The sequence below is a fragment of the Budorcas taxicolor genome, chromosome 20 (genome assembly GCF_023091745.1).
Source record: "Budorcas taxicolor isolate Tak-1 chromosome 20, Takin1.1, whole genome shotgun sequence".
NCBI lineage: Eukaryota > Metazoa > Chordata > Mammalia > Artiodactyla > Bovidae > Budorcas > Budorcas taxicolor.
In genome coordinates, this window is record NC_068929.1 from 13,890,832 (window position 1) to 13,917,765 (window position 26,934).

Below are 26,934 nucleotides of genomic sequence, written 5' to 3' on the forward strand. Positions count from 1 at the left end.
AAACTTCCTTGACACTTCATTTCAGTATTAATCTAACTCTATAGTTTATCAAAGTGGTATCATTTCATCTTTTTTTTTTTAAGCATAGGTGTTTTTCTTATGTGAAATGTTAACATGGGACCCCAGTACATAACACAGAAAGTGAAGCTGTTCTAGTTCATGAGGAGGGTTGCAGAGGGGGCCTCACACTTCCCTCAGTATTACCTCTTAAGACTCGTAGCACCCTAAGCATTGTCTGAGAACTGAGGACTGAAAATATTAATAATATACACTAAATGAGATGCCACCGACAAAGAAGAACTAGAAAGCTTATTCGGTAACCAACTTGTTTTTTCACATGCTTTTCTTTGGTTTTATCCCCTTAGAAAATCCCTCAAGTATTAATTATTTGAATGGCAGCTATATGAAGCAAACATTGTATTTCTGACTTGCTGCATTCTCCCACCTGGTCTCCTTTTTTCTAAACATTTTTGCTGCTCCTTAATTTTACCTTTCCAAAGCATTGGTTTTACGTCTTACTACTTCTTACTTCCTATTACTTCCTTACTTCTTTCTCACCAGGAGAAGAAAATGGCAACCCATTCCAGTATTCTTGCCTGGAGAATTCCATGGACAGAACAGCCTGGTGGGCTACAGTCCACGGGGTCAAAAGAGTCAGGCATGACTTAGTGACTTGTACTTCTACATCTGGGAAATTATAAGATAGATGCTGCTGAATAGGATCCAAAAACAATGATTTAAAAAAAAAAAACATTTTTAAGGCAGTCTCTTGTTCACATTAACAAAAATTAAACATTTCTCATGAATAAAGCCTTAAAGTCAAGCTAATTCTTGGGATGATGAAGCTTTCCAATAAAGCGAAGGGAGATTGTAAGTAAGATGTAGCATCACGGGGCCTTAGGATGGATGTCTAAACAGGACAGAAAAAGAAACAGTATATGCTCAGTCTTTCTATTTGAGGTTTAGAGGAATGGCTGGGCTGTGGGAACATGAAGGTGTGTACACAGTGATGTTGATTAAAGAAAGGTAAGAAGGTTGCTTTGGACCCCAGTGGGCACAGGGCCACAGGGAAGCATCTATTTAAGGCAACGTGTGTAAGAGTTATTTACAGGCCATGGCCTTGGGTTAGCTGGCTGGACTTGTTCATTAAGGTCCTTTCTTTGAGACTTATCCTGGGTAGATTATTCACTTCACAAAAACGTCTGTATTTCACAAATACTGGTGCAGTGCTTACAGTGTGCTCTAGGTGCTCACAAACAGTAACCCATTTAATCCTCATAACAACCCTGTGAGGTAGGTACTATAATTTGCCCCATTGTACAGACGAGGAAATGGACACAGGCAGGTTAAGCAACTTGCCCACAGTCATAAGGCTTGAAAATGCTGATCTCGGATTCAAACCCCTTTCAATGGAAGAAACGACGTCTTTGGCTAAGATGAGACATTTGTCCTAAAAAGTCCCAACCGGCCTAAGTGAAAAAGGAAAGGGCAGCACCAGGACTGATGACTTCACTCAATCGTCACACCACAAGGACACAATATCTGAATCAATTTTAACAGCATAAATATCACTTGCACACAGATGAATCCAGAATTTCTTCCACTCTCAGTAAAGGCCCTTAGTAAATCTGAATTTGTTTTGAAATGTCTGAAATGCATTGCAAACTGTCTTAACGTGACATACCAGCTAAACCAACCAGAAGCCTATTCATGAGGCATTTGCTTCTCTATCACAGACATCAGCATAAAAAAGATAGTAAATAAATATTAAGCATGATATAAAAAAGTGGTTTCAAATAAGTTTTAAGAATAATCCTGTACATCCCAATTCATTACTTTATCATATTCTTGAATCCTTTGCTTTATGTGAGAAAGTTTATTCTTCAGATAATCACAGCGTTCTTTTTTTTCTAGAAATGTAGGGTCCTGGAAAAGAAACATAGCTGTTATCCCAGCCGCTGGCTTCCTCAGTGAAATCCTGAAAACGGCCTTTCATAGTAGATTTCAAAATCTGCCCAACTAGAATAATAGGAAGTTCTCTACATGTACTTCAGTAGATTTTATTTTTTAGAACAGCTTTTGGTTCATAGCAAAATTGAGTCAGAAGTAGAGAGCTGACGTGCCCTTAACCTGAGTAGTTTAGAATACATTAAAGGGTAAACCATGGATTAATAAAAGCACTCCGCAGCGTCTACTGATTTGTACAATTAAGTCAGGGATGGAATTAGAAACCTGTAGAAGAACTTAAATCTTTGTGAATGAATGTGGGTGGAGAGCTCCGTCCCGGGGCTCATTTCCCTGGGTTCCTAAAGCAGGACACAGCAGAATGTATCAGGACAGAGAGAACAGAGGGCGCCCAGCAGCCATCCGCGGTTCCTAACAAGTAGCATCTTAAGAATCACAACACAAGAACTACATTAGCTACAACAATCTGAAGTCTGTCAGTTGTCACCACTGTACCTGGATAAGGCTACACCATAAGAACGAAATGGTTTTACTCACATTCTTTTTTTTCTTAAACTCTTGGTGGATTCTTGAAATTCTCTCGTGTTCCTAAAAATAATATATCATACACGTGAATGAAAATACTTGCAGTTACTCAGATCGTATCTCAAGAGGACTTCCCTGGTGGTCTAGTGGTTAAGAATCTGCCTACCAAAGCAGGGGGACATGGGTTCAATCCCTGGTCTGGGAAGATCCCACATGCCGCAAAGAGCAACTAAGCCCGTGTGCCACAACTACTGAGCCTGAGTGCTGTAACTACTGAGGCCCGGTGCCCTAGAGCCCGGGCTCTGCAACAAGAGAAGCCACTGAAATGAGAAGCCTGGGCATCGCAACTAGAGAGGAAGCCCCCACTCGCTGGAACTAGAGAAAGCCCGCAGGCAACAACCAAGATCCAGCACAGTGAGGGAAAAAAAAAAAGAATGTCTCAATAGTACACTGGCCACTGAGTTCTGAGTACACACTGGGAGATGAATAAGCCTGGCTGGCAGACTCCTGCCCATGCAAAGTTCAGCCTGTGGACCAGAGGCTCACTTTTGTGATACAATTAATATCTCCACTTTGGATAAGGCCTGGAGGAGACTCCCAGACTAACTGCGGCCCTGTCGTTTGGCTACTTACTTGCCAAGCCGTGGTAAAAACCAGAGGAAATGACTACTGTCGATACCCTGTGGGATTTTCACTGGAGGACTCAGCCTCTCTGTGCCTGCTGTAATGAGGACCCTCCCACCCCGCCAACTGCAGACCCACCTGCCTGAGCCCTGTTCACTCATACAAAGCCTGCAAACCCGAGACCACCGGGCCTGGGCTTCGAGACTACGCAAGACGGTCGGGTTTCTCGACATCTGTCTGTCAACCAGCCTGCTGTTTCCAACCTGCGCTGATTGAGATGCTTGACGCCTGCTCCTCCCTTCCTCATCAAAACTTGGTCACCCTTCTTGGAACTGTGGACCTTGTCTGTTCACCAAATGGTACTAACTGATCCTGGACCTGCCTTATGTGCTGGACCCCTCCTGGTTCCTGGTGCAGGTGTCTCTTAGCCAACACCTTTCCATCACTCCAAGATGGTGAAAATGTCACTACTCTACACATTTGGCTGGGAGAGCTCATAATTATAACTCGTTTAAATGTATGTGTGAAAGTCTGATCAAAACAAAGACGCCCAACTAACAGAGGTCTCAGATGAAGAATATGCATATCTACATATGAAATATGCATGTGTGTGCCAAGTTGCTTCAGTCGTGTCCAACTCTTTGCAAACCTATGGACTGCAGCCCTCCAGGCTCCTCTGTCCATGGGATTCTCCAGGCAAGAATACTGGCGTGGGCTGCCATGCCCTCCTCCAGGGGATCTTCCTGACCCAGGGGTTGAAGCTGTGACTCTCATGTCTCCTCCTTTGGCAGGCAGGTTCTTTACCACTAGCGCCACCAGGGAAGCCCCATATAATATGGATATATACTCTATATATATGTACATTTGACATTTATTTAAAACTGCTGTATGAGTTTTAAAATTTTCAATGACACAAGTGGTAGATTAAATTAATACATTCTTTTTATAAAGGATAAATGTTCCTTTACATGTGTGTGCTCCTTTACACACAAATGTGCATAGCAGCATTATTTATAATAGCCAAAACATGGAAACAATCCACTGTGCATTGTCTGATAAATGGATAAAGAAATTCATACAAAGGAATATTATTCTTCTACCACAAAAAATAATGAAATATTGACTTCTGACACAACATTGATGAACCTTGAAAACACGAGGCTAAACAAGAGAAGCCAGACATTCGAGGCCAGTTCCCAGGTGCCGCAGTGGTAAAGGATCTGCCCATGCAGGAGATGAGCATTTGATCCCCAGGGTTGGGAAGAGCCCCGGAGGAGGAAATGGCAACCCACTTCAGCAAAGCTGCCTGAAAAATTCTGTGGACAGAGGAGCCTGGTGGGCTACAGTCCACGGGGTTGCCAAGAATTAGACACAACTGAGTGCCACACGCACACTATATTACTGCATTTATGTGAAGTGTTCAAAACAGGCAAATTCACACAGATAGAAAGCATCAGTAGCTGTCAGTGGCTGGAGAGAGGGCACATGGGGAATTAGTATTAAGGGGTACGGGTTATATTTTTTGGAGGGGGTTGATAAAAATGTTCTGGAATTAGAGTGGTAATGGTTATACAACTTTGTGAATATATTAAAGCCAACCAGGGAGTTTCCTGACAGTCCAGTGGTTAGGACTCTGGGCTTTCACTGCTGAGGGAGTGGGTTCAATCCCTGATCAGGGAAACTGGGATCTCGCAGGTTGTATGGCATAGCCAAAACACCCCACAAACACCCAAAACAAACAAACAAACAAACAAAAACATGAAAAAAAAAACAACAAAAAAAACACGAAACCACTGAATTGACACTTAAAAGCAATGAATTTATGTTATGTGAATTATATTTCAATGAAAGAAATGCATGTCAGGTAAAAAAATGCCATTGATTATGAGGGCATCCAGATTTCCCAGATATTAAAATGTGAAAAAGACAAAACATTAGAGAAAAAGCATGAGTCTCCATGACTGCCGTCTCCACCTTGGTTTTCCTTTCTGCCTTAACCACGGTCATCCGTCTGAAGCACGGGCCCTGCAGCTCACATGTGCAGCCTCAGATCCACTTTCCACCCTAACCCGCTGTGCTCTCTGGGCCTGGGGTGCTAGCTGCTCAGCTGTGACTTGCCCTGGAGAATGCATGGCCACTGGCGGCTCCTCTACACTCCATCCACCATTTGTGAATAAACCCTCCTCAAATTATCTTAGTTTGAGTGTGCTGTCTGTCTCCTTTGGGACCCTAATTGACTCAGTGTGTACCTTGGGCAAATTTATATTTTACTTAAGTAGGAAAATAAAATACTGTTTAACAACTGAAAGCAAAAGACATTAAATGATATATTTTGAATTGTCACCCTGAAGATCTCAAGTAACTTGCCCAGACAGCAGATATATATGGTTATGCCTTCTCTACATTTCAGACAAAGTCAGAATTCATCCTTCCTCTATCGGAACTCCTCCCCAACAGTGCAGGCCCTCACCTGCTGGTTTTCTGAATGACGCGGCAATCTGCTCATCACGGCATCCAGCTCATCAAACTTCCTCAGGACGGCCTGAACTTCTGCGGAGAGCTCTTTGTACTCTGCAAACTGGTCCTGGAACACAGCTTTATAGCGTTCTCGTTCATCACCTGTCTGAATCATAGGGTATTTCCTGATGAAAAAAAAATAAACCAAAGTTGAAGTGTGGCCAAGATGGTGGAGTAGGAAGATCCTGAGCTCACCTCCTTCCATGGCCACAGCAAAATTACAACTATTTATAGAGCAACTATTGACAAGAGAGACCAGAAGACTAGCAGAAGATATCTTCTACAACTAAAGATGTTTATTAAAGGAGCAACCATGACAAGATGGGTAGGAGGGCAGAGACACAGTAAAGTCAAGACCCATACTCCTGGATGGCCGACCCACAAATGGGAGGATTGACTACAATTGCAGAGGTCTGCTCGAGGAGTGAGGTGTCCGAGCCCCACTCTGGGCTCCTCTGTACTGGGAAGACAAGGCCCCAGAATATCTGGTGTTGAAGGTCAGCAAGCCTTACTTTCAGGAGACTCTGAGGACTGTGGCAAATAGACTCTACCCTTAAAAGACGCACACAAAATCTCACACACTCCAGGATCCAGAGCAGAAGCAGTTTTCTGAAAGACGTCTGGGTCAGACCCACTGCTGATCCTGGAGAGCCTCCCAGAGAGGCAAGAGGCAACTGGAACTCGCCCTGAGGCCACAGACACTGACAGCAACTATTCTGTGGAGCTCGTTCTACCACAAGTGCCATTCTGGACCCCTCCCTCTGGCTTACTGGCACAGGGACCAGGCCCTGCCCACCAGCCTGTGGGCACCAGTACTGGGATGCCCAGCCCACCAGCCTGTGGGCACCAGTACCGAGATGCCTCAGGCCCAGCAGCTAGCCAGGTGGGGTCATAGTACCACTCACAAGGGGGCCAGGTGGGCCCATCCACCAGAAGACCAATACCAGCTCTGGGACCCCTAGACCCTGTAGCCAGAGACCCCAGGACCCAGCTCTGCCTACCTGTGGGCCAGCACTAGCCCCAGCACCTGGCCCTACTAGTGGGCGCACACCAACTCCAGGACCCCAGGACCTGGTGCCACCCCACCAGCTGACTGGCACTACCCTTGGGACTCCTTGGGCCCCAGCTTTCCCATCGACAGGCTGAAGTCACGGGACTAAGCCTCCCCCTGACCCCTGCCGCAACCTTTCCCCTGGCCAGACCCTGGCATACCCACCAGCACCAGAAGACCAAGCTCAGCTCTGAGATACTTTGGGCCCCGAAGCAGCTGCCCTGGGACTGGATACAAGCTTTCAGACACCCTGGACCCCACAGCCAGCCATGCCAGGAACTGGCCTCACTCAAGCAGGCTAACCCTAGATCTGGGCTCCCCAGGCCTGCAACCACCAACGCTGGAAACCAGCTCTGCCCATCTGTGGAGCAACACTAGCCCCAGGACCCCCCGGGACTTCACAGGCATCACCCTTATGACCCAGCTCCACCCACCAATGGCCACCACCCTCCATACAAGGCCGGGCCTGGCTGCAGGACTAGGAGGCAGCCACGCCTATCAGACATCCATGGCAGTCAGCCTGCCGTAAGAGCAGGACCCATGCAGCCCTCACAGGGGACACTGTTAGAGCACGCAGCTCTGGTAACGAGAAGGGAGTGCGCTGCGGGGACACATAGGACATCTTACACAAAAAGCCACTACTGCAAGGCCAAGAAACAAAACCAACCAACCAAATACACAGAAATAAAAACAGCAAATAAGGCAAAACTAAGCTACAGGAAATTATGTTCCAAATGAGGAAACAAGATAAAACTCCAGAAAACCAAGTACACTGGAAATAAGCAAACTACCTGATTATACTCATAAAGATGTTCAAAGAACTCAGGAGAAGAGTGGATGGACAGGGTGAGAAGTTAGAACTTTTAAACAAAGAGTGAAAAAATGAAAAGGACACCAAGCACAGCTGAAGAGTACAATAACTGAAATGAAAACTCTACCAAAAAGGAATCAACAGTAGATAAGATGATACACAGCAACAGATCAGCAAACTGGAGGACAGAGCAATGGAAATCACTCACTTGAACTGAAAAGAGATTTAACAAAAAAATGTGAGAACAGTTTAGGAGACCTCTGGGGCAACATCATGAATACTCACATTCACATTATAGGGGTCCCAGAAGGAGAATAGACAGAGAAAGGGACAGAGAAAATATTTAGACACATTAATAGCTAAAAACTTCCCTAGCCTGGGCAACAAAGGAGAAGCAACAGTTTATCACAAGGGAACTGGCATAAGGCTATCACATGACATTTCAGTAGAAACTCTATAGGCCAGGAGGGAGTAATAGAATATATACAAAGTGATGATAGGGGAACATCTACAACCAAGAAACAGTCTACCTGTTAAGGCTTTCATTCAGATATGATGGAGAGATCAAAAATTTTACAGACAAAAACAAAAAAGAAACAAAAAATTTTACAGACAAGCAGAAGATAAGATTTAGTACCACCAAACTAGCTTTATAAGAAATGTTAAAGGAACTTCTTTAAGTAGAAAAGGCCATAACAAGAAACCTGAAAATTAAAAAAAAGAAAAATCTTAAAGGTAGTAAATCAGCCCTGTATAAAGCTAGTGAAAGTGAAATCACTTAGTTGTGTCTGACTCTTTGCGACCCCATGGACTGTAGCCTACCAGGCTTCTCCGTCCATGGGATTTTCCAGGCAAGAGTACTGGAGTGGGGTGCCATTGCCTTCTCCAGGAGATCTTCCCAATCCAGGAATTGAACCCGGGTCTCCTGCATTGCAGACAGACGCTTTAGCCTCTGAGCCACCAGGGAAGCCCGTATAAGCTAGAAGGAAGGTTAAAAGACAAAAGCCGTAAAACCATTTATGTCACCTACAAGTAGTGGTTGCCAGAGAGGAGAGAGGTGGGGGAAACAAAGAAACTGGTAAAGGAGATTAACAGGTAGAAACTTTCAGCTGCAAAATAAGTGAGTCACAGTTACGACACGCCCAGTGCAGGGAATACAGTCAATAACTATGTAGTATCTTTGTATGATGACAGATGATAAGACTTATCCTGGGGATGATTTTGAAAAGTATAGAAAAGTATCATTATGTTGTGTACCAGGAACTAACATACTGCTGTAGGTCAATTATGCTTCAAAAACAAACTCACAGAAAAAGAGATCAGATTTGTGGTTACCAGAGGCAGGGGTAGGGGAAGAGGAAGTTTAGGGAGAGAAAATTGGATGAAGGTCATCAAAACCTACAAACTTCCAGCTATGAGATAAATAAGTATTAGAGATGCAATGTACAACATGATAAACACAATTGACATTGCTGTATGTTATATATGAAAATTATTAAAAGAGTAAATCCTAAGAGTTCTCATCACAAGGAAAAATTTTTTTCCATTTCTTTAATTTTGTATCTATATGAGATGATAGATGTTCACTAAACCTACTGTGATAATCATTTTATGATGCATGTAAGTTCATGATTTCATTACACTTACACACTAAACATAAACAGTGGTCACTTAGATCTCAAAATTGGAAGAAAAGAAAAACAAAGTGATAACTTTTTCATTAAAACAAGAGGAACAGGAAATCAGCTTATTATCTCATTCCTCAGTGACCATACTGTACCTTCAATTCAATATACTGTCTCTCAGGAAACAAACAACTGTTCAAATATAATTGACTTTAAGCAGAATATTAACTTGAAGACGAACAGAAAAATGAAATTCCAAATGGAACCTCGCTATCTCTACCTTGAAGAAAGGTAGATACTCACGCCACGTAGTCTGGCATCACGATCGGCTTTGGGATGTGGCCCGGGGGAATAGGTCCACTCAGAAGCTCATGTTTCATTTTTGTGGCTCTCGGTTCTTTAAAATTAACTTCTTGGTCTCTCTGTCTCTCACAACTGGTGGCCATGTCACACTACAGTTAGAGGGAAAAAGAGGATTTATTTATAAACAAAAGCAAAAAATAAAGCAAAAAAATCTCAACTTTATTCTTAGAGGAATAAAGACCCAGCACAGTCAAAAATAAATAAATAATAATTTTTTAAAAATCTAGTCTCATTAAAAAAAAAAAAGGAATAGAGAGAGTGCTTGGGGGCCCCACTGGGCACTGCCCAGAATACCAAGCAGGCTGGAGAGGCTGGTGGATTCCAGGAGAGGGGTTTCCACATTACAAATAAAGGAGTAAGGTTCAGAGAGATTCAGTGAATTCAAGGTCTCACAGCTATGAAGTGAAAAGCAACAATGAAAACCCAGCCCTTCTAGTTAAGACTGCGCTCTCACTGCTGAAAGCCTGGGTCCTGTGAGTTGCATGGCACAGCCAAGGAAAAGAAAAACCCAAAGCCCCTCAAAAACAGCACTTTTTGACTTTGGGGCTCTTTAAATGAATAGCAGGAGGAAATCAGCTTACTTAAATGTATATCACTCAATCCTAAAGTTCCCGAAGTCCTGGTTGCGGTGCTCTGCTTCGTTGCTCAGTTGTGTCCAACTCTATGACCCCACGGACTGTAGCCCACCAGGCTCCTCTGCCCATGGGGATTCTCCAGGCAATAACACTGGAGTGGGTTGCCTTTTCCTACTCCAGCGGATCTTCCCAATCCAGGGATCGAACCCAGCTCTCCCACATCGTGGGCGTATTCTTTAATTACTGAGCCACCAGGGAATCCCAAGCAGCACACTAGAAATGAGGCTGTGATAGGCGGAGGTGGGCAAAGGCATGCTGCTTTCCGTGACATGGAAGAAAGCTCCCTCCACTCCTCCCTTGGGTCTTCAGTCTGTGCTTGCTGAATAAAACTCCATCTACTAATTCAGAGTGGCTGGGGAGGGACCCTAGTCTATTGCAAACAAAATATAAAACAAGAATTTAAAACCTTGCTCTTCACCTGGTCAGGCAGCTTTGCAAATTCTTTGTTTCCTGATTTCTCTATCTCTCAGAGGCTGCCTTTGAGGTCTCATTTAGTGTTAGCTCACACTAAAAACCTCCAATTGTTAACTCACCAAATAGTGCAGCCCATGGATAAGCCCAGATTAGACGCAGAGGCTGCTGACTCGCCCTGGGGGAGGGCTACCGAGAGGGGAAGCCTGCACCCAGGCAGGCGGAAGGGGAACCAGGGCTCCTCCGCAGAAACGATGCCCAGCCATGGCCCCAAACAGCAGGAACGCGAGTGGAGAGCAGAAAACCCAGAGGAAATGAGATCAAACAAGAGTATTTTAGGAAATATATTCTGAGGTTAGCATCTATTGCGCTTTGTTCCTCACTGGTCAGAACCAGAATAGCTTCTTCATGCTACTGAATTCTTTAATGCTTAATCTTGAAAATCCAACATGGTATTAAAATCAGGGGAAATTTTTTGGCTTAAGTAAGTGAATTTCCATTTCATGGCATCCCTTCTTAGCTTCTAAATATTTAACAAACTGTTTTCCCCCACAGCTGCCTGAGAAGTGTCCAGGGAGCACACTGACCCTCTTGGTCAGCAGCCCTGGGGCAGGCTCAGATTGCATGGTCAAAACCACGAATTCTACCCAGGTAGTCACATTAGATAGGAGAGTCCATGTGAGGCTCCCCCCTCCGTCAGTCAGTCAGTTCAGTCGCTCAGTCGTTTCTGACTCTTTTCGACCCCATGAATCGTAGCACGCCAGGCCTCCCTGTCCATCACCAACTGCCGGAGCTTGCTCAAACTCATGTCCATTGAGTCGGTGATGCCGTCCAGCCATCTCATCTTCTGTTGTCCCCTTCTCCTCATGCCTTCAATCTTTCCCAGCATCAGGGTCTTTGGCAGTGAGTTGGTTCTTTGCATCAGGTCGCCAAAGTATTGGAGTTTCAGTTTCACCATCAGTCCTTCCAATGAATATTCAGGACTGATTTCCTTTATGATGGACTGGTTGGATCTTCTTGCAGCCCAATGGATTCTCAAAAATCTCCAACACCACAGTTCAAAAGCATCAGTTCTTCAGTGTTCAGCTTTCTTTATAGTCCAACTCTCACATCCATACATGACTACTGGAAAAACTTTGACTAGACAGACCTTTGTTGGCAAAGCTATGTCTCTGCTTTTTAATATGCTATCTAGGTTGGTCGTAGCTTTTCTTCCAAGGAGGAAGTGTCTTTTAATTTCATGGCTGCAGTCACCAAGTTTTTGTCAAGCCAAAGCTATTCATTTTCCTTACTTGCCCATCCCTAATTCCAAGATTCACCTTTTAATATAAAAAGAAGTTCTAAGAAATCATAATATTTCCACACAGACTGTTTCACCTGCTTTACATTTTCCCCCCTGTTTTTATGTTCTTAACATTTTCTTTCACTTGTTTTGGGTGAACCATACTGATCATCAGTTCAGAAAATCTCCTGGGGAAAAAAATCTAGAACTAGACATGACACAAAAATGAAAACCTCTTCAGGCTTTCACAGGAAGGAAGTTAGTCGGGCTCCAGCGCTGGGACACACCACTCTCAAACAGTACTCCAGATTACAAACACAAGGCCCCAGATTTCATGACCTTCCTCTGCATCTAGCAAAAACTAGTCTTGTCACAGAAAAGCTTTGCTGTGAGGCAAGAGAAAGCGATTCAGCCTGGGGTAAGTAACGTTATGGATATAATTACTAAGCTTTTCAAATAAAAAATGGGCTGGAGGAATACACTGTCAAGTTAGAAATGGGGAGAGTCAGACATGTGTTTCAGGGTGCTTTTGTTCAATTTCTGAGTGTCCCTCCCTATAAGTGTATTTGATGTTATGATGCACAGACCCCAATCCCAAACCCACACTATTACTTTTTATGCCCAGATGAGATCAGAAAAAATTATTTATTTATTTGGCTGCATCAGATCTTAGTTGCAGCATGTGGGATCTAATTCTCTGACCACGGATTGAACCCAGACCCCCTGCATTGGGAATATGGAGTCTTAGCCACTGGACCACCAGGGAACTTCTCCAGGTTAGATTTTGACTTTTCTAGTTTAGAAATCTGCTCAACACTTAGGGACTTAGAACTTCTTTCTGTAGAAAACTGATGATCCATTTAGCTTACTCTGATTATTAGCCACTGAGTTAGTCATAAATCTAACTGAAATGTATATCCTGACGCAATTAATGTTGAATAAATAAATGAACATTTAAAATGAACACAAGGGAATCAGGAAGTTAAAACAAAGTACAATTAAAAAACAACCCAAACGCCGCCCACCACACACAAAGCAGTATTGCTCTAATTCTATGAACAATGTTTAAACTGTAGGGGTTTGTAACACTAGGTTCACACTGTCCTGTGAGAGGAAAAACTCTTCAATATTCTACAGATCAGCTATTAATACCAGTCTCACTTATCCCCATGCATGGTCAGTCAGGACTGGTCAGATATCCCTTGATTTCTAAAGATTTATGGATCTCCAAGAACACCACAGCAAAGCGCAGCTGTAATTCAGATGACTTCATATACGTGTCAATCATTTAATGCAACTGACTCTTTAGAAACCATGGCTAATTACAGATCCTCAGAGTTGCTTTGATCAATGAATAATGTTGAATTTGAGATATTATCATTCATAAATTGATTTCCTGAGGAGGTGATATAGAAACACAAATCTGTAAGTGAGTTATTTAGTTTTGTACTTCTTGCTTGCTTATTCTCACACTCACACACAATCACTCTACTGATCTTTTGTCTCTGTTTTTCACTAGATTTGTAAGCCCCTGGGAAATGGAGATAATGTTCCTTGTTGTATCCATGTCACTGGCCCACAACCTGTCACATGTTTGTTCAATGAATGAATTAATGATGACACCGTTGTTTTAATCATGATTGCTAAGACAGGCTGTTGCTCATCCACTTAATAACGTCCTTATTTCAGCATGAACAAAATGTTTTCAAATAGTATTAATATTTGTATGTTACAACATAATTGAGAACAAAGTGAAAAAGAACCTCATCAAAGGTATTTTCAAGATGAATGCACTTAACAAAAAAGAACTTAAAGAAATTAGCAACCCAATTTAAAAAAACTGGACAAGATATAAACAGACAGTTAATAGGGAAGAAAATGAAAACATATGAAAAAGGCTCAACCTCACTCCTGCTACGAGAAATGCAAATTTCTACATTAGTGATATTTTTTACCTACCAGGCTGACGGATGTCAACAAATTTCCTAACACTGTGTGGTGAGGGTGTGAGGAAGCCTGTAGTGTGTTGAGGATAGAAATCGGTAGACCTTCTATTGGGCAATCTGGCAGTCAAAACAAAAATGTACATGCCTTTTGATCCAGAAACTCACTTCTCAGAATTTCAGTGTCCTTGTACATATATGAAAGGAAGTCTGTATAAGTATGTAGTCATATGTACAAGGTTATTCACCGTAGCACTATTTTTAATAGTGAGAGGCTGGAAACAACTTACATGTTAATATCTGACTAAATGAATTACAGTCTAACCACAAAATGCAATACTCCGTAGTTAGAAACCAAGAACGCAGAAGTTTTTATGTACTAATAAGGAAAAATCTTAGAAATACATTGTTTAGTGAAAAAAATAAGGGATATAACAGTAGGTATGGTATGCTACCATTTGTGTAAAACAAGGAGTAAAGCAAAGAGATATCTATCTAACACACTTCTGAAAGGAAACACAGCATACTGGTAACACTGGTTGCCTCCACGGGAGAATGGGAAGCCACCGTACAGGGACAAGAGAAGACTTCGTGAGAGATCCTTTCGCATTTTGAATTAAGGGAATACACTTCCTTTTTAAAGAAACAAACAAATCCAAAGGTTGGATTCTTAACTTTTTGCTTAGAAATAAAGCCCAGGGACTTTCCTAGTAGTCCAATGATCAGGACTCCATGCTTCCACTATAGGGGCATGGGTTCAATTTCTAGTCCAGGAACTAAAATCCCGCATCCCATGTGGCACCCCCCTCCAAAAAAAAGGAAAAGAAATAATGCCCAATATCTTAAGAACTTTTCAATGAGGTAACATTATGATTAAAATATATTACATTTTTCTATATATACAATAATTATAATAACAGCTCAAGCAAACTTGTGAGGTAGAAATTATTACTATCTGAATTTTACAGATGAAGAAACTGAGGCCTGGGAAGGTAAGTACCTTGTCTACCGTCACAGTTAGTAAATTGTGGAATAGGGATTTCTTTCCCAACACGACAAAATTTGGCATCTGAAAACAACATGACAAGAATAGGAAAGAATGGAGAAGAACTGAAGACAGTGGAAAAAAATTGGGGAGAACTGCCTTCATTAAAAAAAAATAAATATATAATAAGAACCAACTATGTTCACCTGCAGAAGCTTTCATCTAACAAAATTAAAAGATACTACAAATAGCCTTGTCTGATTTGGCCCTCTTAGTATTAGAAAAAAGCTAAAAGGTCCTATTATGAACTTAATGCAATAGATACACTTTTACAGACAGGTGATCTACAAACAGACAAGAGAGAAAACTGGCAAATCCAGAGACAAAATATGCTGTGGACTTTGTTCTTACCATTTTCCTTTTCGATGCCAATGATGGTTCACTTATCTGGAACAGAAAGAGTTAAAATGACTTTTTAGAGGTGTGTGAAGCTACTGAGCAAATAGTTTCATCCCTTTGTATTTATAGCCCAATTTCAATTTTATAGATACCGATTCTCTACAGATGCATTCCCAACTCTTCTGGCCACGTTTTGATGGGCCAGTGGAGAATCAGAGGAGGAGGAATAATTGTGACCCCCTGTCAATCAGGAGCAGAGAGCAGAGCCGGCAATAAGAAGATGATAGTGATGATTATGGAGTTGCCTTGAACTACCTAGAGACTTCATTTATTCTTGATTCCCACTACCCAACACAATTAGAGAGTTTGGGATGGTTACATTATTAATTTTATAATTCAAAAAGCTACACACCAGTATGTCTTAACATTTAGGAAGTTACAGCAACACAAACAGGCATCAGAAGTGATTCAAGTTTAATCAACCATTACGCAAAGTCTTATAAAAACAAGCTTCTGTTAAGAGAAGGAAAAGAAATAAAAGAGAATTATATGAATGATAGCCATTATAACGTAGAATTTGAAGTGATATTAAGAACTCCATTATTATTAACTTACATAAAATTATAAGGATGTGTCTCACTATCTGATTCCACACTGATTAGAATTTAAAATTCTGTATTTTGCATACACAGATGTAAAACTTAAAAATATGCTCACAATACTGAGATAAATTTATAAACTCCAAGAAAAGTGGGTTTCAGATTTCATTACAGATTTAAATGAACACTTTCCTCTTGCAACTGAACAATTATGCTTTTTATTAAGTCTTACCATACTAAGGAATCAAGATTGTTCTTAAACTTAATGATGGGCCATTTACTTTACTGAATATGTTATTATTCTTCTTCATAGAAATTCAGTAGCTGTGTCTTCTCTTACGTATTGGACAGACAATAGTGCAACCAGTGAACTATATATTACATTACACATCTGGCGTCTTCTTGCAATGTTATAAAACAGTGACACGCCAGAGTGGGCTATCTGGTCAGAGCATGTCAGATACTGAGTGAGGCCTTTGGAACTTCAGACCATTAAAAACAACAACGACAGCTTTGTTTGGAGAACTACAGGTATTTAAGGAGGGAGCTAATAGCAGGAAGAACAAAGATGGTGAAATCCCTTACCTCCTGTTGCTCAACGTATTCCCTGTGTCTCCGAGCCGCCTCGTGCCTCCACAACTTTAGGCAAACCAAAGCACCAAGGAGATAAACAATCATGGTGACAAAGAGGAAGACCATGGCTGCTATCTGCCCTCCTTCCACCCGGCAGAATCCTGCGTTCATTGGTGTGTTAAATAACGGATAGTAGCAGAGTCCCCCTCGGTTGGTATCATTCACGTAGACTATGGCTGCGGCCATGTACAAAATGAACAAGGAGACATTGATTCCAAATTCAGTGAGGGGCCACCAGTTTGAGTCCAAGAGGATGGTCCGATAATACATGGACATGCCAAGCACCAGGATGATGATGGTGGCCACCCAGGCCAAGCCACCAACCACAAGGACAAAAGCAGTTTTGGGGCCACTGTAGTAATAGCCCCCATAGGTACTGCCCAGGCCACCCATGCCTCCTATGCCGTAGGGCTGTGAATATCCAAACATGTTATACCACTCGCTGTCCTTGTGAATGTACGCTGTGACGCAAGCCAAAACGCCGGCCCCCAGCAGCAGCTCGGCCATCCCCAGGATCCGCAGCAGGCCTGCCCACGACTTCATGTAGGAATACCTAAGGTGGTACTCCTCTACCTTCTCGCTGTAGGTGCGGGCTGTGTGCGTGTGTCGGCCTAGGGATCCACAGGGATCGTGAGGAAACATGGCCTCAGTCTCTTTCTGGGAATGCCAGCTGCCTTCAGACCCGCCGTGAGGATCTTGGCAGGAGTTTGGGGGTGAACGATGGTTTGATCTCGTGGGCGAGGCTGGAGGTGAACACTCCACTCCATCGGAGATGTATCTGATGTCTGATACCGGCTTATCCCACTCTGGGTCCTTTTTCTTCCCTCTGAAGAAGTTCTTCCAGGACTCTGGGACAAAGCGTCTTACAGGCTTGAGATCCGGCGCGACAGCCGGTTCCTCTGTGTCACTTGAGTAGAATTCTGGGCCGAAGGGCGGCTGTAATGGGAGAGGGGGTGGTGGCAATGGATCAGCGCTCACGGCCAGCTCACTGTCTCGAAGAGTCTGGAAGGTTCTTACGGTGCCATCTGGATAGTCTGAGTCCCTTGGGACCTCATCATAGTGTCTGTCCCGATTCCTGGATCTTCTGTCACTGGACGACATTTGTGATGTTCACACCTGGGGTCAGGATTAAAGTTATCTCTTATGCTTAGCTATGTATCCCTTCAATAATGCTGGTTTTAGTCACTTATTATCAAATGATCATATTCAGGAAACCAATATGATCATACCTAATCATTATGATATAGAAAATGACAAAGCAAATACGTACATTTTAAAGATGTGTAACAATTACGTTAGCCAGGGATACAGAATCATTCTATGAGATTTTAAGGGCAATTAAAATCTTAAACCTTAGAGATCACAACATTTATAAGTCAAATTTACCTATGAGCCCTATAAAAACCAAAATGTAAAAAAACAAAAATGAGACTAAATTTTAATGCAGGGTGCTAACACATTTCAAGCAGAGTCCTTTCCTCAAATATCTAAATAAACATATTTAAGAGTTTGAGCGTACCAAAATCTGATGGGTCAACAAATACTCTTCACTTTCATTAACTCAAGTCTGTTTTGGAACAGCCCACGAGAATCAGTCTGGTAAACACATGGACTGGACAGCTCCTTTCCTTCCTAACTTGGGAAGTCATGTTTTGGGAGTCGCTTCTTCCACTCTAATGGGATAATGCTTGACACTAGAAAATTGACTTCTCAGAGCCACAGCAATGCCCATGGACATCACTCTTTCCAGAGCAATTATTTAAAGATGATTTGCTGCAGCCATGGAAAGACTCATAAAGTATCTCAGAAGACTTGTCTGGTGGTCCAGTGATTAAGGATTTGCATGCCAGTGCAGGGGACATGCGTTCAATCCCTGGTCTGTGAAGATTCCATCTGCCTCGGGGCTACTAAGCCTGTGGACCACAACTATTGCGCCCAAAGCTTTAACCCTGTGAGCTGCAACTACTGAGCCCAAGCGCCTAGAGGCCGTGCTCTGCAATAAGAAAAGTCACACACCGTTAACTAGAGAGCAGCCCTGTTCACTGCAACCAGAGAAAGCCTGTGCGTAGCAACGAAGACCCAATGTAGCCATAAATAAATAAAAAATCTTTTTAGAAGGTGGTTTCTGACTCTTTGTGACGCTATGGACTACACAGTCCATGGAATTCCCCAGGGCAGAATACTGGAGTAGGTAGCCTTTCCCTTCTCCAGGGCATCTTCCCAACCCAGGATCAAACCCAGGTTTCCTGCCATTGCAGGTGGATTATTTCCCAGCTGAGCCACAAAGGAAGCCCAAAAAGCTATCTTAGAGAGTATTCAATCCATCTGAAAAGTAGAAAATACACTTTTTAACTTGATGATTTCCTTCAAGAAACCAACGACGTGAACACATATGCAAAAAGGAAACTATTTGCTATTACAACTACTACGTTTAAGGTACAATGCTTTTCTCCCTCAAACTGCTCGTGAGTATTTATTGAAGGCTCACTGGGCACATGGTATTGTATTTGGCACTGTAAAGGTCTCAGAATTAAAGCTGGTAATCCCACCTTTACAATGTTGAACAATTTAGAAATTCCTAAGGTTTTGTCTTTACTTTGTCAAACAGAGATCTATCACTCAAAGAATTATTTACCAAGTACCCGTCATGCACAAGGTTTGCTGAAGATGTATCGGTGAAAAAAGTTGATGGAAATCCTTGCCTTCATGCAGCTTAAATACTGGGGGTGAGGAGCAGTGATGACAGATGACAGATAAGGCAAGTGAAATAGATGCCAATGAACAAAGTTAGGAAAGAGGAAAAGAAATGCAGTGTGGATAGGATGCTATAATTTTAAATAGAGTGGCCAGGGAATTCTTCAGAGAGAACAAGACATCTGAATATAGAAACGAAGGAGATGAGAAGAGATGCCAGGCAGGTATCAGGGGAAGTGCTTCGGGCAGCTGGAACAGCTAGTGTAAAAGCCTTAAAGTGGGAGTGCCTAGCATTGCTGAGGCATGGAGGCAGCAACAGCATGAGAGGTGCGTAGTAGAACTGAGGCTGCCTGAATCCTTAGGACCTAAAAATCATTAGAAAGGATTCAGGCTTCTATTGAGAGTGACATGAGAAGCCACTGGAAAATTTTCAGTAGAGGTCTGACATGATGTTATTTTTTTTTTAAACAGGATCACTCTGGATGCTGTTAATAGTACATTCCAGGAGAAAAGAGTGAAAAGAGGGAGACTGGCTAGGAGGTCGCTGAAATACAGTTGACCCTTGACCAACACAGGAGGAGTTGGTAAAGTGCAGTTGTGATTCCAAATCCAGGGATTCAACCAACTGCAAACCACTCAGTACTGTATACATATTTATTGGAGAAAAAAAAAAAGTATCTCAGTGGACCCTCACAGTTCAAAGCTGTGTTGTTCAAGGGTCTACTGTACTCCAATGGGCCATGGTGGTGGCAACAAAGATAGCAAGAAGAGGTCAAACTCTCTGTACAGGGAATTAAAATTTTTAATAAAGAAACTTCCAAACACAATACAAAGTGGAAAGAATAGTATTACGAGCCCTTATGTGCCCATTAGCAACCTTCAGTAATTATCAACTTATCAATACTATTTCATTTATACCTTCCCCTTTATTTGTCAATAGATTAAAGCAAATCCCAGACATCAGATCTTTTTATCTACAACATTTCTACACTGCTCCAGTTTAGTCCTTGGAGGAGCAGCCTAAAGAGAGTCTGAGACACCTGTGAAGAGTTCAGGCAAAACTAACATGTAGGTAGGCTGCCCACAGAAGGGTATATACTACCTCAGACTAAATACAATCACCTGGGTATTGAGTGGAGCTGGAGAGGTCTAAATTCTGGGGTTATTCTAAAGGGGCACTCCAATTTTAAAGAACTAACTGTGAGTCCCAACATGGTGCCCACTGAAAAGTAGGAGAAAAAATTTAGTATAGAAAATAATTTATATAAATGACAGCAATTAGCAGTATTTTTATGGTCTTTTATCTCTTTATCTGTTGTCTAAAAGTACTTAAATTCTAAGAATGCGTAGTACTAGTATAATTCTTGAAATACATTTTCCTAAAAAAAGTAGAGGCAAAAGCACAACAAATAACTTTAACAAGTTTTACATATCCTTCAATATCTTTGATATACAGGCATTTAAGAGATACCAGTTTGGCAAACGGAGAAGGCAATGGCAACCCACTCCAGTACTCCTGCCTGGCAAATCTCATGCACGGAGAAGCCTGGTAGGCTGCAGTCCATGGGGTCCCTAGGACTCAGACAGGACTGAGCGACTTCACTTTTCACTTTCATGCATTGGAGAAGGAAATGGCAACCCATTCCAGTGTTCTTGCCTGGAGAATCCCAGGGACCGGGGAGCCTGGTGGGCTGCCCTCTCTGGGGTTGCACAGAGTCGGACACGACTTAAGTGACTCAGCAGCAGCAGCAGCAGCAGCAATTTGGCAAAAGGAAATGGCAATCCACTCCAGTACTATTGCCTGGAAAATCCCATGGACAGAGGAGCCTGGTAGGCTACAGTTCATGGGGTCGCAAAGAGTCGGACTCGACTGAGCGACTTCACTCACTCATAATGGGTCTAATTTATGCTCACTTCTAATGGCATCACCAACTCAATGGACATGAGTTTCAGCAAACTAAGAGATAGTGAAGAACAGGCAGGGCTACGTACATGGGGTTGCAAAGAATGCGACGCGACTTAGGGACTGAACAACAGAAAGACTTGTGAAAAGTAGCTTATTTGAATTAGATCACCTTGGTGGTGGTTTGGTTAAGTCGCTAAGTCGTGTCCGACTCTTGTGGCCCTGTGGACTGTAGCCCGCCAGGCTTCTCTGTTCCTGGGATTCTTCAGGCAAGAATACTGGAGTGGGTTGCCATTTCCTTCTCCAGGGGATCTTTCCGACCCAGGAATCGAACCCGGGTCTCCTGCATTGCAGGCACATTCTTTACTGATCGAGCTACAAGGGAAGCCTAAGATCACCTTCAAAAGTCAAAATTCCAAATTTGAAGAAATGTGTAATAGCAAATTATGTGATTTTAGAAGGGTCCAGTCAGTTGTATTTTTACATTTCAATATCTGGATACCCCTAGCATCTTTCAAGGTCTCATAGAGCGTCCAGTTAGAATCAGCACGCTGAGGCAGAGTTCAAGGCAGAGGATTTTGTTCAAGCACCCGGGCGGTGGCTCAGAGGTTAAAGCATCTGCCTCCAATGAGGGAGACCCGGGTTCGATCCCTGGGTCGGGAAGATCCCCCGGAGAAGGCGATGGTAACCCCCTCCAGTATTCTTGCCTGGAAAATCCCATGGACAGAGAAGCCTGGTAGGCTACAGTCCACGGGGTCGCAAGAGTCGGTCACGACTGCGCGACTTCACCTTCCCGGGCCCTGATTTCTTTCGGTCTGCACACACCATAGCGGTGATTAGAAGAAACGGTCTCCCCAGGAAAGTGTTACAGGAATCCAATTGGTCACCTTTACACCACAGAGTCACCACTTAGCTGGCTTTTAACGTTACGGTGGGCCCCAGACACAGATTTTACACACTACTGCTTTCCAGTGGAAAGGGAACTGCGCTTTGAACCGGGAACAGCTGCAAGCATCCTTGTCGGGGTCTCTGCCCAGGCCGCGGCTCGTCGCTCCGCCCCCGCCCCACCTATCTCGTTCGGTCTTTAGCTCTGCACCCCCAGGTACGCGACTCCGAGTCGGAGTGAAAAGGCATTTTCAGTCTTTCAACATTCCGGCCCAGAGCGGCCGGAACTAAGTTGGGCTGGACGAGCCCAGGTCGGAATAACCCTGCGCCCGGAAGCACCGCGGCTTCCCGGCCCGGGGTGGGGCGCGTCTCGCCCGGCACCTGTGTCCGCCGCGTGAAACCTGGCTGGCCGAGGGGCCCTCCTGCTTCCCAGGCCCCAGCTCTTCCCGGGGCCCGCACCCCTTACCGCGCCGGCGGCCGGCCTCGGCCGAAGGTACTGGCGGGCGGCGCAGCAAGCGCGCGCGCCCAGGACGCTCCGAGGGGCCTACCCACCCCACCGCGCACCTGCCTGGGGTCCGCCGGCCCCTCCCCGCCTGCGTCCCGGTCACGTGGGCCCCACCCCTTGGGCCCAGCTCACCTGAGCGGCCACCTGCCAAAGCGCCCTCGCCGCCCGCGGCTCTGAAACCCAGATCGGGCTCCTGGGGCGGGGCCGGGCCGCGCTCCGCCCCGCCCGGCTTTGTCAGGCCCGCACTCCCGCCTGGGGCTTGGGCGGGTCGGTGTCCCCCCACCCCCGCCAACCACACCTTATAGCAATAGCTTCGGATCAGGCTCCGCTGGGAGAGCTCTGGAAAGGTCTTTAAAAGAAAAAGAAAGTGAAGTCGCTCAGTCGCGTCCGACTCTTTGCGACCCCACGGACTGTAGCCTACCAGGCTCCTCCGTCTAGGAGATTTTCCAGGCAAGAATACTGGAGTGGGTTACCACTGGATTGAACCCTCCGGAGAGTTTTCTTCGCAAGGTTGCCATTCCCTTCCTTCCCTATTGAAAAATTTGGCACTGGATGAAGGAGACTTGTGTCCTATGTCCAGTGATACATGGCAGACAGTGCATGTTAGGAAACATTGAAATACAAAAGAAACAAAGAAATTCAATATTTTAATTTTTATATAAATTATGTAAATAGTTTCCAGAAAGTTATCTAAAATATTCCACTGTACAACATATAAAAATGGCATCTGAGAAGCTAGAGACCAGAGAAGTTGTGAATAAGGCACAAAGTTTATTTACACTCATAACTGCATCCTAAGCTGTTTTATAATTATTTACAGCCCATAGAGTTTCTGTGTTCTGAATTATTCCTTCACATTTTCTGGTATTTGGCATAACGTTCAAATGCACTTCATACACACTGACCTCCTCTCCCAACACTACTCACAAGACTAAATAAATACTAGATGAAAAAAACAGATTATTTCAAGGTTTGAGCTTCTATTTACTTCAACATAACAGAGGTCAGCTCTCTGTGCTGAAATACTAGGAGAAGAATTAACAAACTAATTCACCTGAAGTCTATTATCACCGTTCAAGTACCACTGAATGGCATGAGTGTGAATCTGTCAGTTAATCTCATGGGCAGGCTGCTTTCTATGTCCCATCGCTCTCATAGTCTTCTATTATGATGTCTTCTTCTTCCACGTCTCCCTGCGCTGAAAAGGGCTGAGGCTGGCTGGCCGGCAGTTCATTCACACTGTTCTGACTCAAAGGAAGAGAAGAGGTTCCAGGTTCAGCGCTTTGAATGGGTTCACCCAGTGCTTCCTCTGCAGACTGCCCTCCAGTAAGCTGGGCTTCATCTCCGCTGTCCACCTCTATCATTCCATTCTCCCTGTCAGTCAGGGCTTCCATTTTCAACCTGCCAGATTCATAACACAGGCACTAATAATAATCAAAGGAGAGGATTCTTTTAAATCACATCAAGATTTTGAAGATTATAAAGCCATCTCCCATGGTCTCTCATTTACCTTCCTTGTGCTTTTTAACCAGGCACTCCAGTTTATTTAATAATATAAACAAAACTAAAAGGTAAATGACAAACTGAATACATTATTACAACTTATAACACAAGTTAATTAATATCTTTAGTAAACAGTTCTTATGAAAAGAAAAAATTAAATAAAAAAACAGATAAAACATGAACAGAGAGCTTACAGAGAAGAATGGTTACTAAATAAATTGCTTAACCTAATTTGTAATTTTAAAATGGAAATTAAAATAACATTGTCATCTTTCAAACTGGAAAAGATCTTTTAAGATAATAAAACCCAGTGGTGGAAAGCATTAGGAGAAAAGAACATGCTGAAACACTGTAAGTGGGCATTGTTACTGCTGCTGCTAAGTCACTTCAGTCGTGTCTGACTTTGTGCAACCCCATAGACGGCAGCCCACCAGGCTCCCCCATCCCTGGGATTCTCCAGGCAAGAACACTGGAGTGGGTTGCATTAAGATTGGCAAAATATTCTTGGAAGCAATCTGGCAATATAGAGCAAAGGTGTATATGCATTGATCCAGCAATTTTATTTCACAGATTTCATCCTACATAAATTGTATTTGATATACATGATGATTTAGCTTCAAGGAAGGCTGTAATAATAAAAGCTGGAAACAAGCTAAATGTATTAATACAAAGGTGTAGGTTCAATTAAAGGAAACTATGCAGCTATTAAATAGAAACATTAAATATCAAGTTTAAGTATCAGAATATTCAACATTATCAATATAAATCAAAGATAATGTTAAATATGGTCACTGTAAGTGAAAGACAACAGTACCAGTCATAGTGATAACTAGCACTGACAAATCCTGCCTCTCAATCAAGTACTTGAACCAATAATAAAATAGTGACTCTCGTTCTTTTAATAATATCTTAGGAGGAAAAAGACAACAGAAGACAACTGTCTTCCCTTGATTTTGATGTCATAATCTTGCAGGGAAGGGAGCCAGTGAGAATAGCTGGTCCTTCTTTAAGAGAGAAGTGAGGGAAAAAAGGGAAGTTTATAAAAGGTCTGAGCCCTGATCATATCCCACTGGGATGATGCTCTAAAATCCATCCATTACTATCTTTCTGTAAAAGGAAAGATGCGCTCCCCATAGCTAAGTCACTGTACAGAAGAAACCATTAAACAAAGGCCTTTATTGAATCTATGAAGGTAGAGGGAAGAAAATCCCAGATAAGCAAGTTTTCCATTTGGGACCAGGAATAGGAGAACTAGTAGAAGGGGTAATAGGTGCCATTTCTATCATTTACTTTTATCCTTAAAACCAGTGTGCGACAACTTTCTAAACCTTTTTTAGAATGTCTGAATGCATAATTTGATCTTACAAATAAGCCAAGTAGAAATGAACTACAAGCACTGTGTTAATCACTGATATTAGCCTAGAAGCTATTTTGCAGTAGAATGAACAGTAAAGATGGAGCTTTATCGCTATATTTATATATTTTTTCACTTATCTGAATTTTCAATGATAAAGAAATAAAAAGTTCCTGACAATCATACACTCCAAATATACGCAAAGAACACGTTAAGCAAAGGGGTTTTCAGTTATGCAAAATTTGCTGAACTCAAGGATTTTAAAGATTCCACTGCCTTTGTAATCCAATGATTCTATCTAACCTGATTCTGAGCTGATAAAAAATGCTGTTATATGTAATAAATATAATAGATAGGTCTACAGTGAGATCATATAGTCTTTGATCACTGGTACAACATATATTTCTTAACCTTTACAGATAACATTTATTGACTGTATAATGAATAAATACATAAAGTATTTGGTGGTTATTTAGGTAACAGCTCTTTGAAAATGAAAACGATCAGCTTACCTTCCAAAATGTCGCTTTAGAGGAAGCCTTCCAATATCTTGGATAAATGAAATCTGAGCTAAAACAGAAATTTAAAAAAAGTTTTAAACAGACATTTCTCCAAAGAAGAATGGCCAGAAAGCACATGAAAAAATGCTTAAAGTCACACATAGTTAGGAGAATGCAAATCAAAACCATGAGATACTACATCACACCCCTTAGGATGACTATTAACAAGAAAGACTCAGAAATCATCAAGGTGACAAGGATGTGGATGAAGCTGTAGGAATATAAAATGGTGTGACTACTGTGGAAAATGGTAAGGTAGTTCCTCAAAAAAGTAAAAACAGAGTAACTATGTGATCTAGCGATTCCACTTCTGGCTATATGCCCAGGGAAGAAAGAAACTGAAAGCAAGGTCTTGAAGAAACATCTGTATACCCATTTTTATAACAGCAGCATTATTGGTGATAGTCAAAAAGTGGAAGCAACTTGCGTCCATCAAAGGTGAATGGATAAACAAAATGTGGTAAATATATATACAACGTCACATTACCCAGCTTCAAAAAGGGAGGAAATTTTGACACACGCTATAATGTGGATAAACCCTGATGACATGCTAAGTGAAATAAGCCAGTCATAAAAAGACAAATATGGTATGAGTGCACTACAGCGGGGTACTGAGGGTGGCCAAATTCACAGAGAGTAGGCGGTGTTTTCAGCGGGTAGCTAGCATGGGGGTGGAAGGGAGGTGGCTAGTGTTTAATGTGGGCAGTTTCAATTTTTCAAGATGAAAAAGTTCTGGAGATTGGCTGCCCAACAAAGTAAATATACTTAGACTACTGAAAAGTGAAAGTCGCTTAGTCGTGTCCAACTCTTTGTGACCCCAGGGACTATACAGTCCACGGAATTCTCCAGGCCAGAATACTGGGTTGGGTAGCCTTTCCCTTCTCCAGGGGATCTTTATACTTAAAGATAGTTTAAGATGGGTGCTTCCCTACTAAGGGAATCCACCCGCCAGTGCAGGAGACAGGTTTGATCCCTGGTCCCGCACGATCATACATGCCATGGAACAACTAAGCCGGTGTGCCACAATTACTGAGCCTGTGCTCTAGAGCCCGGGAGTTCCAACTACTGAAGCCTGAACACTCCAGAGACTGCTCCACAACAAGAGAAGCCGCTGCAATGAGAAGCTTGCGCCCTGCAACGAGAGAGTAGCCCCTGCTTGCCA

General features: G+C 42.9%; 2 protein-coding genes across 2 annotated transcripts in view; both read right to left on the bottom strand.

The window, feature by feature from the left end:
- Nucleotides 1–1,803: 1,803 nt before the first annotated feature.
- MARVELD2 (MARVEL domain containing 2) lies at nt 1,804–17,469 on the bottom strand. The gene is made up of 6 exons (XM_052659302.1): nt 16,321–17,469; nt 15,149–15,184; nt 9,422–9,570; nt 5,585–5,756; nt 2,503–2,553; nt 1,804–1,926 (listed from the first exon to the last, which is right to left on the bottom strand). Exons 1-6 carry the CDS (start codon nt 17,467–17,469, stop codon nt 1,804–1,806), a joined length of 1,680 nt encoding a protein of 559 aa, XP_052515262.1.
- A 5,535-nt stretch (nt 17,470–23,004) lies between these two features.
- Nucleotides 23,005–26,934, bottom strand: part of RAD17 (RAD17 checkpoint clamp loader component) — a 35,821-nt gene continuing 31,891 nt past the window's right edge. Inside the window, exons 16-17 of the mRNA XM_052659209.1 lie at nt 25,725–25,782; nt 23,005–23,756 (exon numbers count right to left, since the gene is read on the bottom strand). Of these exons, the coding sequence (XP_052515169.1) occupies nt 23,492–23,756; nt 25,725–25,782 (323 nt within the window). The 3' untranslated portion in view covers nt 23,005–23,491. The remainder of the gene's footprint in view (nt 23,757–25,724; nt 25,783–26,934) is intronic.

What these genes read in the sequence shown, in the direction of transcription:
- MARVELD2 (XM_052659302.1), bottom strand. Translation starts at nt 17,469, where the DNA reads ATGTCGTCCAGTGACAGAAGATCCAGGAATCGGGACAGACACTATGAT. An exon ending in GTGATGCCAGACTACGTGGC is followed by an intron (nt 5,757 to 9,421) that starts GTGAGTATCTAC and finishes TTTTTTCATCAG; the next exon opens with GAAATACCCTATGATTCAGA. An exon ending in AGTTTAAGAAAAAAAAGAAT is followed by an intron (nt 1,927 to 2,502) that starts GTGAGTAAAACC and finishes TTTCTTTTCCAG; the next exon opens with GACCCTACATTTCTAGAAAA.